The sequence below is a fragment of the Lupinus angustifolius genome, chromosome LG19, assembly GCF_001865875.1.
Source record: "Lupinus angustifolius cultivar Tanjil chromosome LG19, LupAngTanjil_v1.0, whole genome shotgun sequence".
Lineage (NCBI taxonomy): Eukaryota > Viridiplantae > Streptophyta > Magnoliopsida > Fabales > Fabaceae > Lupinus > Lupinus angustifolius.
This window is the reverse complement of record NC_032027.1, coordinates 16,721,393-16,737,419: the sequence shown is the minus strand read 5'-3', so window position 1 is coordinate 16,737,419 and position 16,027 is coordinate 16,721,393. Positions and strand designations below refer to the sequence as shown.

Here is a 16,027-nt window from a genome sequence, read left to right as displayed (position 1 = left end):
TTTGAAGTTTTTTATCTTTCCAATGTGGGAGTTAGGTGTTGTTTTTATCAGAATTCTTGTATGGAGTGGGTAACATTTAAATGTAAAAGAGGGAAAAGTTATGAATTAGTGCATCCACTCATACTTGCAATTCAGAAATAGAAAGATATTGAAAGATGACATGAAGAGAGGAATCCAGTTGCAAGCAATTCCCAATTTGTTTAATGCAAATAAAGGTATGCTTATAATAGTCCTCCACTATTAATATAATAATAATACCAAATGAATTTTAAAGCCACTAGCAGGATAGTGCTTCTTAAAGGCATAGAATAGGTTCACAAGCTAAGCAATGTGGACTTTTACATTTCTGAATATTCCTACTGTTTGGTGACAAAAATCTTAGCCACATGTTTTTTTAGTAGAATGAATAATGTTGCTACATAGAATGAATAATGTTGCTACATTATAAGCAAAATTTTAGGTCATTTGTATCAAGATATGCTTGACTTAGATAATGTTTATGGGACTACAAATTAGCTATGAATAAGGTTCTCACATTAATACTGAAATTCAAATTTCCACCTTTATAATTATGAGTTAATTATCAACTAGACCAATTGTGTTTTTTTTATAATTTTTTGGTGTACATATTAATATTTATATATTTTTATTATCTCATTATAGTTAGTTTTTTATTTTATTTTCTGCAATACTTATTGAGGTGTTGAAGTAAAGATGACTTCTATAAAAGGCTAGAAGCTATTATTGAAAGATGCAGAGTGTAGCTTTGTAGCTGTGTTGATTGTTGAAGTAATGAAATATTACAACTTGCAAAAATGTGGAAATCATTCTTCTCATTGAATGAAGAATCAAACTTGGCTTTTATACAACGCAATTACACATTGCTGAGTAAGCAATACAAAAGTAACTAACTTTTGAGATGAATCTATGGCAAGAAAAAAAAAACCTACTCATGGGTACCTACGGGTAAAACCCATATGGGCACGAGTGCAGGTCACAAACGGATACATGTTGGTTTTATAAATGGGGTTTTAAAATATCCGTAGTACATACGGGTGACATGAGTGTTATGGTACTTGTATCTGCGAGTACCCGTTATTGATATAATTACTATATTACTTTTAATTAAAATAAAAAGTACTTTACCTTAACCTTCATTACACTATGTATATATTTTCCTATTTTCCTTTTAGTTTGTTTACATTTTTTTATATTGTTTACATCTTTTGTTAAATTTGGTTTTGAAACACCCTACAAATATTATTGCATGTGTAGAAACATACATGTCTTGCAAACAAAATATATGTTTAGAAAACTTCTCACAAATTTAGTATTTTTTGTCAAATATTCAATCAAAACGCACAAAAATAATTAAGTTTTCATCTCATTTGAAACATAGTAGAAGTATAAAGATAGAAATTTATTGATAATATAAGAAACCAACAGGTACCCCTTATACCCGTGAGTACCTAGAAATACTCGTGAAAAACCCACACGTAGGTACCCATATGGGTATGAGCGGGTATGGGTAATGTACTCCTATTTCAAAATGGGTAGCAGGTAGCTACTACCCGTGCTCGTTGCCATCTCTAACCATAAGTAACCAACTATCAATTAAACTATAGTCCAATGTTTTAAATCATGGTCGTTAGTATGAATTGTTTTATGATTTAAAAAATATTTTTGAATTTAATAGGGTTATCATATCATTATAATTTGATGTCACACTACAATTATGGTAGGATACAGTCACAATAACTACAATAATGTGACCACATCATATCACCACAATCTGATTAATTGCACTGTACTATTAACCTACTCTTGCTTCTAAGACTTATGCTAAGTGTAAGGAGATGTGCTATTAAAATACGTGAAAGTAACACCTTCTAATAATTTGTTAATTTTTCCTTCAAAATAAAACAATTTTTTAAATATGCAATTTAAAGTTTTCATGCAAATACAACCCAAAACATTTTGAGGACTAAATTGAAAAGGGTGATTAAGCTAAAGGACCAAAAAGAGATCTTTTGCATTTATGATACTAATACTATGTAGCACTTAACTATGATGTACATCATATGTGGAAGAAAACTATGAAAAAATGGTACAAGTCTAATCAAAACCCACCATGCTACAACAATATTAATAGGAAAACCACATTTCTAGGTGGTAGCAGGACACACAGTGTCAACAAAATAATAGTCACGTGTAACAGGAAGCTATATCAATCTCAATCTATAATAGTAATTCAGATAACTTCAAACTTTGATTGTATTTTATATATCTCATATTGTGGCACCACATAAAGAAGTGGAGATAACTTTTGCAACAAAAAGTTCATCAACATAGTCATAATTTAAACCAAAATGGGAGATGAGGAAGTGCATGTCAAGTCCTTGTAAATATGCAGTTAGAAAAGATTGATAGGTGTGTCCATATATAGAACCACTTTGTTCCATAAAAAGATATATTTGTCCATTCCAAAATCTCCTAACCAAGGGTAACTATAAAGATTTAGAATAATGATTCTCTCCGTTAATAAAGAAGTAAATGTGTTTTTCTCTCTTTGATTTTAATAATAAAAGTGTAATTTCATAATAATCACATGGATAGATATGTCATCGAAAGTTACATTTTTTTTTGTTTTTTGAAGCACTTACTTCTCCATTAATGGATGGAGATGATACTAACTCAAAAATTTAAATCCAAGATCATGTTTGCCGGTTTATGATTTATTTGGTTATTTAGTTCGTGAATTTTTATAATATCACAAGACTTTTTTTAAACGAGCAGCCCATTTACAACAAATTAAATTTGATCTGTGATTTACATGGTTAAGAGAAGACAATAACTAGGATAGTGATAGAGGGCTCCATATAGAAAGTCATGAAAATGATTCCAAACATAACTACATACATTTCATGATGGAAAAGGGTGTGTAGGGTATAGGCAATGAGAAAGTGGCGGGGTAGAAGGATAAAATGGTGCTATAGGCCACAGTGGAAAATAATTGATCCTAATCAAATTCAAATGTACTTATTGGAGGACCCATAATACAATGAATTTTTGGAGGATCCAGAAATGTACTTATTGTCTTCCATGCCCAATTTGTTTGAAACTACCAAGTTTCTGGTAATGGTTAACGTAGTTTATCAGCATTCTCTGGATGAAGAATACATAGGGAAGAGGCAATGATGACAGTTACAGAAGACAATTAAATTAGGTAGCATCATATGCAGAATCTGAATGTGTGTAGAAGCTCAAAAATTCAACTGAATAAGCATTTGCTCAATTTGTATCACCCAAAAAAGTAGCCGGAATTCCACCATATAAGTTGAGCGGGCTGGGCTCCTCTCCAGTAAAGTAGCCAGAATTCCACCATATGAGTTCAACATGTGGCACTTATAAAATAACAAAATCATGTATCCCTTACTTTCCAGGAGCCCAATTCGAGTTGAGCATAGACAACTTTAAACCTGGAGGTACTTGTAAATGGGTGCCTAATAGAGTAAGTATATAGATGTGTTAAAAAGGGGAGACAAAAATCGCCATAGGGCAAAACATAAATCTTGAGGGAACAATGTTCTTCTCAAAATCTACAAAGTAAGGGGCCATCAACAGTGTGGATGATGTCTTTACGATAAGTTCTCTTCAATCAATCCACCTACACTAACACCATCTTAGAGCATGTTTGAGAGTTGTTTTTAGAAGGGAAGGAATAAAAAGAGAAGGCTTGAGAGTCATATTACAAGTATACTTCATGTCTTCAGAGTTTTTCTCTTCTCTCCGATGATCAACTCGCAAACATACTCTTAAGTTCTAGAATGACATCCATTTATTACTCATCAATTCTAATATTTTTGTGAGGAAAAAAATCAATTAGATCATCCATATCCTTACATGAATAAAGAGATAACAAAACATATGTTATCTTTGATGCACTTGGAACTTCATGTTCTTACAAATAAATTAGTGGTACATGATATAATTTGAAAATGTTAAAATGGTAACCTTTAATATCGCTACCCACCAGCAATGAGAGCTTGAGATCTAAACGCACTAAAGGCCACATTTATAGCTCTTCAACCCTAAATATGTGCATGGAAAATATTGCTAATTTCATGTTAGTTCATTTATAAACAGAAAAGAAAATGATATACATGGTGCAATTAAAGTTTCCTGTTCTAACAAAGAAATTGATGGGAGATATTTGTAAACATAAACAGAGACAACCATTAATTTTAACTATATATTGTGATTAGATAAAAAAATTGTTAAACACAAACACAACAAGTAAACAACGATAAATGGGGAATATATTATCTAATGTGTTTTTTCTTGTCAATGAAGATTATATATGATAGAGGATTATGACATCATTGTCGTTCGATCTATGTATATGACCCCACCTAATGAGACTAAGGATTGGTTGTTATGGATGGGTGTGGTCATATAACAGAGAGAAATACACATAGGTTATGTTAAAGAAATTTTACAAATCTTGACAGGGCCCATTAGTAAAATCTGTCTGTTTCTCTCCAGCGCATGACAAATAAGCATGGGAGGATCGATTTCCAGTAAATGTGTACCAGAAAAAAGAACAAAAACTGCAGATTACAAAAAAAATCCCAACATGGGAGCCATATTAGAGTATGGAATGTGTTCAGAAAGGACAAATACCTTTCATCCAAACCCACTGCTGTTGTTATCATTGTGGCTTACAAGTTCCAACTGGTACCAGATATTGGGGAATCTTCATTTAAGGTTGAAGCAACCATGTTAATAAATACCCAAGCTTTAGGTGCAAACCATACGTAAAGAGACAAATCTCTGGTTTTGCAGCACATACAAGAACTGGGAGAGGGTCATTGCAGGCAATAGATGTTGGAAAACAAAGTCAATGGCAGTGGTGGTGGCTGTGGCACAGATCCAGTTCCTCCACATTTGTGCACTAGTCAAGTTAAATGAAGTTCTCCACTTACAAAAGTGGCTTTATGAAGATCCACCCATGCAATTGCTCTTTACAAGTGAAACATCAGTTAAATCTAGAGTTTATAAATGCTAAAAATATTAAGCTGAGGAGATGAGTTTCAAAACAATGCACCAATTTGAAATCCACACTCCTCAGTTGGTGTGCGTACAAAACAGGATGTTCTGGTCTATTCTCTGGTAGGGAACCAAAATATCTCTCATGTTTATAGAACACACCAGACACATGATAGAACCTATATATGTTGTTCTGTCTTGTTCTAAGATGTCTACCAAACTCTATCTTAGTTTTTTTATCCTCAAACTCTTGTCTTAATAAACAAGTAAAGAATCCAATTGTCATTCATCGAAATCCAGAAATGCTATTGCCTACACTACCCATCAATGTGCACCTTCTGATGAATTTTCCAGTTAACAACAATCTTCAAACTTAAACCTACTGACAACCAGGGGGGAAAAGAGGAGGAACATGTGTATGCCATGGTCCCAACTTTGTTATAATCTTAATGTACTAATTTATTTTTTGGTTCGATGTGTCCCCCTCAAACTCAATTTCCTTCATTTTATACATGTTCCTTTCTCGGTCCAAGGGAAGACCCCCATAGGAGGGGAGAAGGAAATGGAAAAGGGAAGGAGTACATCGTGGGGTTTTTAACCAATGCACTCACACAAAGATTGAGAGTCTCGTACGTTGGGTCGCCCTTTTTTTGCACTCCCGCGATTTATGTACCGAGCTGACTCTAGTGAAGCAGTTTATATTTTTGTTCTGTTTGTTCCGACATCACTCAAACTAAATTTCTATAACTGTCAATGTTATTCGATAATGAAATAACACGAATCACGTTAAGTTTGATTAACAAAACAGCAAACTTTTTTAATACATTTTTAACAAGATCAATGTTGCAAGAGGCTATAGTTAAGAACTGAATTAATAACAACAAGTACGATTTCTTCTCTAATTTGAAGCATAATTCATAATTCGTAATTCGAAAACATATACCTAAGCAATCAATCATACTTCTCTCTCCAAGAGTAAACAAGGAAGAAAAGCCACGACAACGCTAAGAGAACATCTCCAACGGTTTGTCTAAGACAATCCCACGCAAGATCCTCAACCTTCCGTTCAAAATAGATCCTCCACATAACCATAAACACGTGAAGAATCATGCAACCTTTAGCGAAGAACGGTTGAAAATCACGGTCGTTGACGAATGAAACCATGAATAGTAATAATCCAATAGCGAGGAGTAGGAGGCCGGAGAATGAATCGGAGGTCTTGATTAGAAGCTGATCGTGCGGCGTTGATCCGAGGAGGTTGGTGGCGGTTTGAACGCCGTGGCCGAAGGTGTAAACCTCTTTCATGTAGAACATCATGAGGGACCCACTCGTCATCGCGATTATGGAGTGGAGGATGCAGATCATGAAGAACGGTGATGATGATCCCATTTGGTTATTGGACGGTGGAGATTCAACGGATTTGAGGGTTCGACATTGTTGGTTCTGTAAAACCCTAACCGATTTCGGAAGAAGAAGAAGAAGAAGATCTATGATCTATGACTATGGTGAATGTTATTATTGCATAATAAGGATACACTGGGGTTTTCACTGTTTATGTTACTGTCCATAATGGTGACACCTGGAATTCTGTCAAACGTTATATAACTTCATGTACCACTTCTTAATATAAAGTTAATATGTTTTTTTATGAGTGAGGATCCACCTATTCTCTTTAAAATTATTTTTAATCCTAGTCATCAATTCTAGTTAAATCTAATAGTTTGAATTAGTGAGTAGATCTAAATTATTAGCTTTTCCTAGACTTGATTGTTTGGACGAAGAGTGAGTGAATCCCTCCTCATTTTTTATATATATTTTACTTTTCTGACCAATAAAAACAAATGATACATAAAGTGACTTCATTAACTTAGTGGTGTCTCAACGATATCATGAATGTAATAGGTTCAAGTGACCTGAGACTCCATTTAAGGGAATAAAATGGTGTAAGTATTTAAATTTAAAGGAATTCATGGGTCAAGAGAACTGTATGGAGGACACTCATTCATCATTGACAGTGTAAATATTTTTTGCATGTCAGCAAATCATCTATCATTTATATATTAATCATTATTGACTATTAAATAAAAATTATATAAATCAATAGTGAATGATGTGTCTAACAGTATAAAAAACTTTACAACAACGGATACATAAACTGGTAGGTGGTGTGGTACTGTTTTGATGTCATTCAATTTACGAAAACCTTTTACAAGTAAAGATGGCCAAACAAAAGAAACTATCAAATAATAAATGATAATTATGGTTATGGATATGTTTTAACGTCGTCAATTAAATATATCAAAAGCTATACCATGAACAAAATAATGTGCACAATTGTACAATTAAATACAGAACATGAATATAACTTTGGTGAAGAACAAATACAACTTTTGATAGTGTGGTAATGGAACAACAAAATGGGTTACCATGTTTGAGGAATTTGGTGGTAAATGATAACCTATGTATGATGTAATGATGATAATTATTGAAGAACTTTACTCTATATACAACAAAAAATTCAACAGTGATGGACAATTGTACAAAGTAGAAAAGGATGAGATAGGTAGAGAACAATACAACAACACACTCATCTTGCACATTTTCTTTCCCATCAGCTTTGCAATGAATGATTTTATAGGTAGAAATGCCACAAAATAGAAAGACAATTATCATATTATCATCCAAATTAAGGGAACTTTAATTTGGTTCAATGTCTCTATTTCCGGCAACCACTTTTCGGTGGCCTCTAGAACCTGCTCTCCTATGCCTTCCAGAGCCTCTCTGGATAGATGGAATTGTAGTCCTTTCGGGTAAAATTTCGATCACGGGCAATGGAGGTGGTGGAGATGGTGGCGGTGGTGGTGGAGGACTGAGAGCAACAGAGACTGGTGCAGCCAGCTTCAACAATAAATCTCTATGGTATTTCTGTAATCACATTAAGAGGTTTGCATTACACAGGGGTAAGTGAGATGAAGAAATTGCATGCCAAAGAAGTTGGTTTCAACAAATAAAGGTTACATATGCCCATTTTGAGGATCAAATAATTACCTGAACTACAAAGTTTCGTCTTTCGCAATCCAAGAACATAGTAATATGAAAATCCACCCTCAACAAAAGTTTGTCCCTAACAACTGCGAAACTTATCTGGTCCCTAGAAGTAAATCGGTCAACTTCGTTGTGCCAAAGACAAGTAAAGAGGTTGCTAATAGGAATATGCTCTCGTACTATTACACATCCTTCGGGAACATCTGCAATACAAGCATCAATGTTCAGAAAACATATGAAGTCCAAATTGAACCGGTAGGTGCACCTCATCTTACATGGAAAGAGAAAGTTTAACCTACCACTTATAAGAGGAAGTTTGGCCTCTGTATATGGAGTCAGTCCCTCATTCTTGTAAAAATCGATTTGAAAGTCAATGGAGACATTATCATACTTTCCAGCCACTTTATTTGCCTCAGCCTCCGTAAATACATCAAAGCGTTTATAGTGTTTAGATATTGCAAAAGTTGCATTCTTTCTCCACAAAAACCTAAAAAAGAATGAGAGTAGTTAAGGTGCCAAAACATGTACTCTAGTGAGATAAACCTAAATAAAGCTAGTACAAAGTCAAAATAAGTATGAATATGTCCCCGGATAAATGATATTCAGGAAGATAACACAAGCCGGCATAATTATAAAAAAATAATAACTCAACCATGGTTTTCATGTATGATAATCTTGGTCATATGGGATTTTTGGATAGCACCAAATTTGCAGTCTCCAAATAATAATTATATATGTTGAAGGAATTTGACAAGATTAGTACTACAAAGTACAAACCAGAAACTACGATGTTACGAGTACATGACTAGAGGAAAGATCATTAAACAGAATAACTGATAACTCCATTATGCTAGTAACTAATAAGTACTAATGTTTGTAAAATATCAATTTGAAGAAATACCCACCGGGCATGGTGACGATTAATTATCCTAATCTATAATAGGAAGATGAGATAAAAACATTTCTAAATCCATTTTTATCTACAACATGCATTGATGATAAAACCAGTAGTAGTCTTGGACTTCTATTCTTAGCATGAAGCCGTGAACCTCCACCTGGTCCTGGGTGTAGTCATCTCTTATTGCATGACCTCGTTGATGTCTCTTTCCATCGTAGAGTTAAAACAATTCAGGACCAGGATAGGGTTTAATTTTAGAATCTGATTTCAGTTATCCTCACTTTCCATTCATATGTTCTAAAAAGAAAATCGGTGTGCAGCCAACTCAGAAATAAAAAAATGGAAATTTCATGGCTTGAGATCTGGCAACCAATAGGCAACAAACTCCATGGTAAAACCGGTAATTAATTTTCTTCATTGAAACTTATACGTAAGCCGAAAACCTCCTATGTAGATAAACATAGAAACATTTTGTGGTCTAGAAAGAAATGGCACAGTTAGACTTCAGGAATTTTCTATGCCATGTTATGACAGAAAGATATTTAAGGAGCATCAAACACATGATACAATGCAGCGCAATTGAGACACTGAATGAAAATACACATAATTATCACAATTGGTTAAACCAACACACATATACTTCTGTGGCATATATCAACCCTCACATCTCCAAGCACAATTATGGTAGTAACATTTAGTTTGAAACAAAACATTGACTCAATTCTGCATAAGCAATGCACTATATCTATCTCAAATAGAATTAGATAAAAAGTGAACCGTACATCAGACTATGTATCAAAGAAAAGTAGGAACAAAATGAGATCTTCACATAACTTTCATATGCAGAGGAATAAGGTCTATAGTATATAGTATCAAAAATAGATACTGAAACATACCTTTCAAGAATTTGATATGGATCAACAACAAGCTCAAGCTTTCCATCAAGCCATATAGAGTAACGGGCATTTGGAACCATTCTATGCAACAGAAGCTTTGGAATCTGTGGCAAAGTTAGTTAAGTTACAAGAAAATAAAAGTGCTACTTTATGAACAAGAAAACACAATAGTATCTGGGCTAGCTTTTTGTTATTTCAATTCATATAAAAAAGTTAAAATTAAATTAAGGAAAGAATCATCATAATGCTCTCTAACAAGAAGATCACGGGAATATTAGGTCTGCTGATCTAAGTTTTGTTTACTTCACCTTCCCTTTATGTGTATTGAGGGTCAGTCAGTATGGCATACTAACTCCTTCAATGTAGATTACACAAAGATCCATAGCCAACAATATTAATTTTCCACAGCAAAGACAAGATCGTAAAGAGAAGCATACTTATTTAAAACTTCGGCGATGAATAAGACTAACAACCCATATGTTAATTTCTAGTTCACTATCATGATGGCACTTGCAACATAGAATTCTAACCTTTCCTGTGCGTCTTGCATCTGCGTAAGGAATATTATGAGCAACAATAACTCTCCATAAACCGACCTTCTTGCTGATTCCCATCTTGCCAGAACTCCTCAAATATTCTTCTGTTATTTCATCTACAAACATCAGGAAGCATACAGTCTTCTTCGAATATTCACTTATATTTGATGGCTCATTTATCTCATCGAAATTTCCTGAACAACATGCTTGTTTAATCAGCAAAGTACTAGCTTAAAGCCTTAAAAAACTAAATAAAATCAGAAACCACATAATACAGACCAAATATGGCCGAAGCAACAACTATGCCCCGACACTGCTCCATAGCAACAAGGTCATCTTCATCTAAGTCAAATCCTGTGTTGCGGCCAGGTTTAGCGCCTCTTACGAATCTGAATGACGCACACACGCATCATCAAAGATGCAGAATAGACAAATTTAAGTAAAGGAGTGCAAAATAATACTGACAGTCAAATTATAAACATACAGAACATTCCTCAGTGCTTGTACAAATACATGAGGCAGAGTGGCAAACATGCAAAAAAAACATACCCACAGTGCACACTCATTGACTCTCGTATATCAAAAGAATCATTTCTCTGCTTCAAAGTAGGATATCCACCAAAGTCTGAACCACCAAAATTTCCATCTCTGCTTAAATTTTCCTCGTAGACAAATGTTAAATTCTTAAGCACTGGAGAAGGTGAGGGAAACTTCGGCATAAGTGCAATGGCTTCCTCCACAGGAAGGTAACATACAGGGCATGCTGAAATGTAAACAAGCTACAATATTGAGGGACAATACCATTAAGTAAACTAAAATACCCTATGGTCACGATATCCTCATAAACTACCCAAATTTGAGGAATTAGTTGAAATCTGCAAGTATGGTGAATACTATCAGAAATTACTAAGACCGAAAAACCCCAAAGTATATGAGGCAAAAAAATAGTAAAACTAGTACTTACGCCGTGGTCCAGTACGCTTTTTATCTGCTGGTGGGGGAGGAAGTGTGAAACTATTACATGGATGGCCAGGAGGAAGAGTGTAGCCCATAAAATAGCCTGTGGGAGGAGGCGGTAGTACCAAACTTGTCTGAAATCCCATGATATTTGCCATAGTGATCATAGATGGAGAATTACTTAAAGACATGCTTTCATTTACACTTATGTTCTGCACATTGTTCCCTTCTTGTGAATCTTCGCCTGAAAGAAAGCCATATCACAAACGCTAAAAAGAACGGTCCAGTGCACGAGGCTCCCATCTAGTGGGTTTGGGGTGGGTAGATGCACCTAGCCTTACCCTCGCAAGAGAAGAGGTTGTTTATGGGATTTGAACCCATAACCTCCAGGTACAAGGCTAGCAAACTTACCATTGCGCTGAGGTTCACCCTCTTCGTTATGCTTGAATTAAAAGTTGAAATGATTCGATAATGCATGTGAATCACAAAACAAGTTTTCTTCCTTTCAGATAGAACAAAATGGAAAAAAGTGCCCTGTTCTGTTCTCTCTTGTTCCACTAAAAGGTGGAATCAAGATGTCTCACTTTTTAACCCCTAAGTCCTGTATTGTTCTATTTATTATGGAATCAAGATGTCCCATTTTTTAACCATTATGTCTTGTTTTATTTTATTAGTATATGGCCATTTGGAAGAGCTTATAGAAAGCTTATGAAAATATCATCTTCATACAAGCTCTTTTTAGCTTATTTCAAAAACGTTTACTAAATAAACTTTTAACGAAGCTGCCTACCCAAATATGGCAAACATACATCGAACATATAATAAAACTCATGTTATTTACAATCCTGTTATAGCAAGTCTGCCAAAAGCTACTAAGATATTGGAGTTTAAACAGATGAATCCTATGAGGCTATGACCAATCATATTCATCAAGATACCCACTTTTTAACCCTTATATCATGTTCTATTCTATTTACAAAATACATCACACATAACATAAAATAGAACTAATGTTATGTCTGCTCCTGTTCTATCATGTCTAAAATCCTATAACCAATCATATTCATCAAAATGAAATTCCAAACAGCATAATCACACTGCAGTTACAAAATCAAAAGAGTGTAATATACGATCATTCATTTAGATTACTTTTTCTGAAGAGTCACTGACGATTGAATATGAATGGTGAGTGTATAAAACTCATTCCTTGGCATACATTTATTTTCTTCTCAAAATCAAAATTAGAAACAAGGAACAAAGAAAGAATAGAAGGGTAAGAAAAAATAGAGAAACCTTTGGCAACATAGAGAACCCAAATGAAAACAAGAGCAGAGATGAGAGAGAGAAAGAGCATTCCAACTTTCTTGCGACCCGCAAACTTGAAAACCCAATTCAAAGACCTCTCTTTCTCTTTAAGCATCTTGGAAGGTTTACGCGTTGTTTGAATGGGTGAAACTACGTTACTTTGTTGTAATTGTTTCTCTAAAGAACCATAACTTCCACTACGAATACCCAAACTCATTTTCTTCTCTTTAAACCCTCATTGCACTCACCAAAACAATCCCAATCCCTTGCGTTTATTTCAACTATGCAACAAAGTTCACAAATTTGCTCCAAACTTTTTCAGGGTACCCTTTGAAATTATTTTCACGGAATCGAAGTACCCTGTGATTGAATTGCACTTTACAATGCCACTATTACTTCAAACTCAACAAGGGAAATGAGTTTGAATTGTATTTATGAGTGTTGAAGAAGAAAAGAGAGGAAGAAAATTGGAGTGGTGGAAAGTGTAAAATCAAATTAAAGTTGGGATTATAGAAAAACTAAGTGAAACAAAAACTGGGTCCCAAAAAATATTCCACCTTTCTTACAGAAGAGGATGAATCTGTGGTGTAAGGTATTTGAAGCAAAGGAAATCTGGGTTTCTTTTTTCTTTCTCAAATCTCAGACTAAAGAAATCTGAGATCACAAATTTCAACTAGTATTGTCAAATTTTATTTTCTTAATTCCACTGATTCTGAAGAGAAAAAAATGATATGAGAGAAGAATTAGTGTGCATATGCCAAATGTTTTGGCCACTTGGACACTTATCTTTATGGGTGCTCATATCCTCTCTAGTATTGGAGGTTCAATATTAGAATGTAAAGTTTAGATTTGTTTAATCATTTGTAATAAGTTTTTACCTAAAAATATTTTAAAATTTGAATTCTTAATTTTTTTAAAGTCTACATGTCACAATCTCAAGTGGTACTTGACCTTCCGGTAATATTCATAACATAGATTAATAGTACTGTAGACCGTAACATTCACTTTTTTAATTATCATCATTTACACTTAAATTATTTAATTAATAATGAATAAATGAAGGATGATGAATTGAATGTATGTAAATCTTGAGACTAATAATGCATAAACTTACATTTAAAATATCTAATGTTCATCCATTTTTTTGGCACAAATCACAAATATGTTAGTTAAAGCAGAAAGTATTTTATAGTAACTAGTGTGTACAGGCACTTCGTGCTTACCGGCGAATATTATGTGATACTACATATTCAATTTTTATATATTTCATTTTTTTGAATTAAAATGTATTTGTTGTGTTTATGATAATGTTTAATTTAAGGTGAGATATGTGGTTAATTAATGTATTGGTGGTAGTTGCTTAGAATTATATAATTTTTTGTAAAAATTAAATAATGTTAATGACAATATAGGAAATGAAAATTACACCGTGAAGGGAGTTATTTCAAGTTTTGGCTTTATATATAGTATAGATAATATATTGTTAATTAATCTTATTAGTTAAACTACCACTTTCGTATTTTTTTAATGTCTTCTAAAAATAATTTATTTACCATTTCTTCTACGTAGGTTGGAGTAAATAAGTTAAAGAATTATTCAACAATGAAACGTTAATCAGATTTGATGAGATAAGTGACATTGATTCAATAATATTCTATAATAAATCAAATTAAAGAACTAATATTAATAAAAAATTAAAGGACACGTAAATATTATATACATTATTTACCAAAGTAAAATGTGTATCTTTACGATAGACAATGTAATGATGAAATTTGAGGTGTTGTATTAACTAATGTGATCCCATATTTTTAAATATGGTTCCTTTATAATATAGATAAATAATAGTGATAGATTTTTAGCTTAATCAACTACTTATTATCAATAGTAAGCTTCTACTAACTAACTTTCCAACATTAAACTATATTTTTAACTAATAGGATCAGCCACACCATTAAAAAATGGGACCATATCTTATATCTCATAATATTGTACTACTCCATATGTCATTATTTGTGGTTGATCAAAAAATATTTATTAATTAAATTTTTAACTTAAATATATTTTTTCAATGAATCACAACACTTGATACATAGAATAATATTAGATGTGAGAGATAAGATTTGCTAACTTAAAAAAATTAAGGAGTTGAAAACCATGACCCATTACCGCCCATAGCCTCTAGTTGATGATTGTTTTCTTTTTTTTAATGATCATTATTTATTATTGTTATGAATTATCATCCAATAAAACTTACCTAAGCATATGTTATTCTAGAAAGTGTGCTACTTGCATGTCTTTCTGTATTTAATTGAAATATATATATTTAAATTAAAAGTTTAATAATTAATTATTTTTTAATAATTATAAATAATAATATATAGAGTGATATATTTTTTTTGGATATAAAATTTACCCCAAAACTTACCATGAATACGAAGTTTTCTTCTTTGGTGAATACGTGAGAGTATAAGTTGGTGCTTATTTATGGGAGTCATTTTCTATTTTGGTGAAACTTATTATCAAATGTCAATGCTATAGGTTGCTTCATTATCCAGAACTATTTCATTGTCTTCCCCCTTAACTTCAAAATTTCAATCACTAATATCCTACACAAAATACGAAAAAAATGTAAAAAATTATAAACAATCAAATACATTCAATTGTATTACTTAAAATTAATAATAATCAAATATGAAGTGATCCATCTGAATTACAAATTGTTTATAAATTTTTTCTGCATATATTGTTTCCATCTGAATTTTTTGGTATTATCAATGGTATCTCTTTACTCTTCTAGGTAAAGAACTGATCCATTTTGGTTGTGTGATTGTCCATCCAATAAGTGTCGCTCCTAGGAATCGAACTCACCTTTTAAACATCCTAAGGATCTAATGTAGTTTTCCACTACTAGGTCAATATCTTCTTGGTTTTTCATGTGAAAATATAACAAAATAATGACAAAAATGATAGGGAGCATATTTGATGTCCCACAGTTTGTGCTGCTCAATGTGTCATTAGTTATGATTGGTTAAAATATATATATAAGTTAAAAGTTTAATTATTAATTATTATTTTTTTGATTTATCACAACTGGTGGCACATAGAGTGACACAGATTACGAGATACTCAAATGATACCTCTATTTCTTCCACCAAATTTATCATGAAAATAACATTAGTCCAAATGAAAGGGAATAACCTACGATCAACAAGATATTGGTCTAATAGTATAAGATCCAGTTAGATCTCAAGATGACTAAAAATTGCAACATTTGTTAGTAGGACAGTCACCCCAAAATAGAGTAATTCATTATCTAAAAGGTGGTAGAATATCGTTGG

At 33.0% G+C, this 16,027-nt stretch overlaps 2 protein-coding genes across 4 annotated transcripts; both read right to left on the bottom strand.

Annotated features, from left to right (window-relative positions):
* LOC109334322 lies at positions 3,453-6,573 on the bottom strand. Of its 2 annotated transcripts, none has more exons than XM_019570029.1 (2): positions 5,993-6,573; positions 3,453-3,503 (listed from the first exon to the last, which is right to left on the bottom strand). In XM_019570029.1, the coding sequence occupies exon 1, from the start codon at positions 6,436-6,438 to the stop codon at positions 6,001-6,003; it is 438 nt and encodes a 145-aa protein (XP_019425574.1). In that variant the 5' UTR covers positions 6,439-6,573; the 3' UTR covers positions 3,453-3,503; positions 5,993-6,000. The 2 variants fall into 2 exon arrangements, with proteins under 2 accessions (XP_019425574.1, XP_019425573.1); XM_019570028.1 differs by lacking the exon at positions 3,453-3,503 and adding an exon at positions 3,885-4,091 and having other exon boundaries at positions 5,993-6,572.
* LOC109334320 lies at positions 7,455-13,403 on the bottom strand. 2 transcript variants are annotated; one of them, XM_019570027.1, is made up of 9 exons: positions 12,675-13,403; positions 11,389-11,619; positions 10,974-11,187; positions 10,704-10,813; positions 10,419-10,618; positions 9,889-9,992; positions 8,394-8,581; positions 8,098-8,297; positions 7,455-7,974 (listed from the first exon to the last, which is right to left on the bottom strand). In XM_019570027.1, the coding sequence occupies exons 1-9, from the start codon at positions 12,901-12,903 to the stop codon at positions 7,747-7,749; spliced, it is 1,704 nt and encodes a 567-aa protein (XP_019425572.1). In that variant the 5' UTR covers positions 12,904-13,403; the 3' UTR covers positions 7,455-7,746. The 2 variants fall into 2 exon arrangements, with proteins under 2 accessions (XP_019425572.1, XP_019425571.1); XM_019570026.1 differs by having other exon boundaries at positions 7,747-7,974; positions 11,389-11,625; positions 12,675-13,402.

Excerpts from the sequence above, each read along its gene's own strand:
- LOC109334320 (XM_019570026.1), bottom strand. The coding sequence starts at position 12,903 with ATGAGTTTGGGTATTCGTAGTGGAAGTTATGGTTCTTTAGAGAAACAA. Across the intron at positions 10,814-10,973 it reads TCAATGAGTGTGCACTGTGG|ATTCGTAAGAGGCGCTAAAC; the intron begins GTATGTTTTTTT and ends TGCGTCATTCAG. Across the intron at positions 9,993-10,418 it reads ATGCAAGACGCACAGGAAAG|ATTCCAAAGCTTCTGTTGCA; the intron begins GTTAGAATTCTA and ends ACTTTGCCACAG.
- LOC109334322 (XM_019570029.1), bottom strand. The coding sequence starts at position 6,438 with ATGGGATCATCATCACCGTTCTTCATGATCTGCATCCTCCACTCCATA.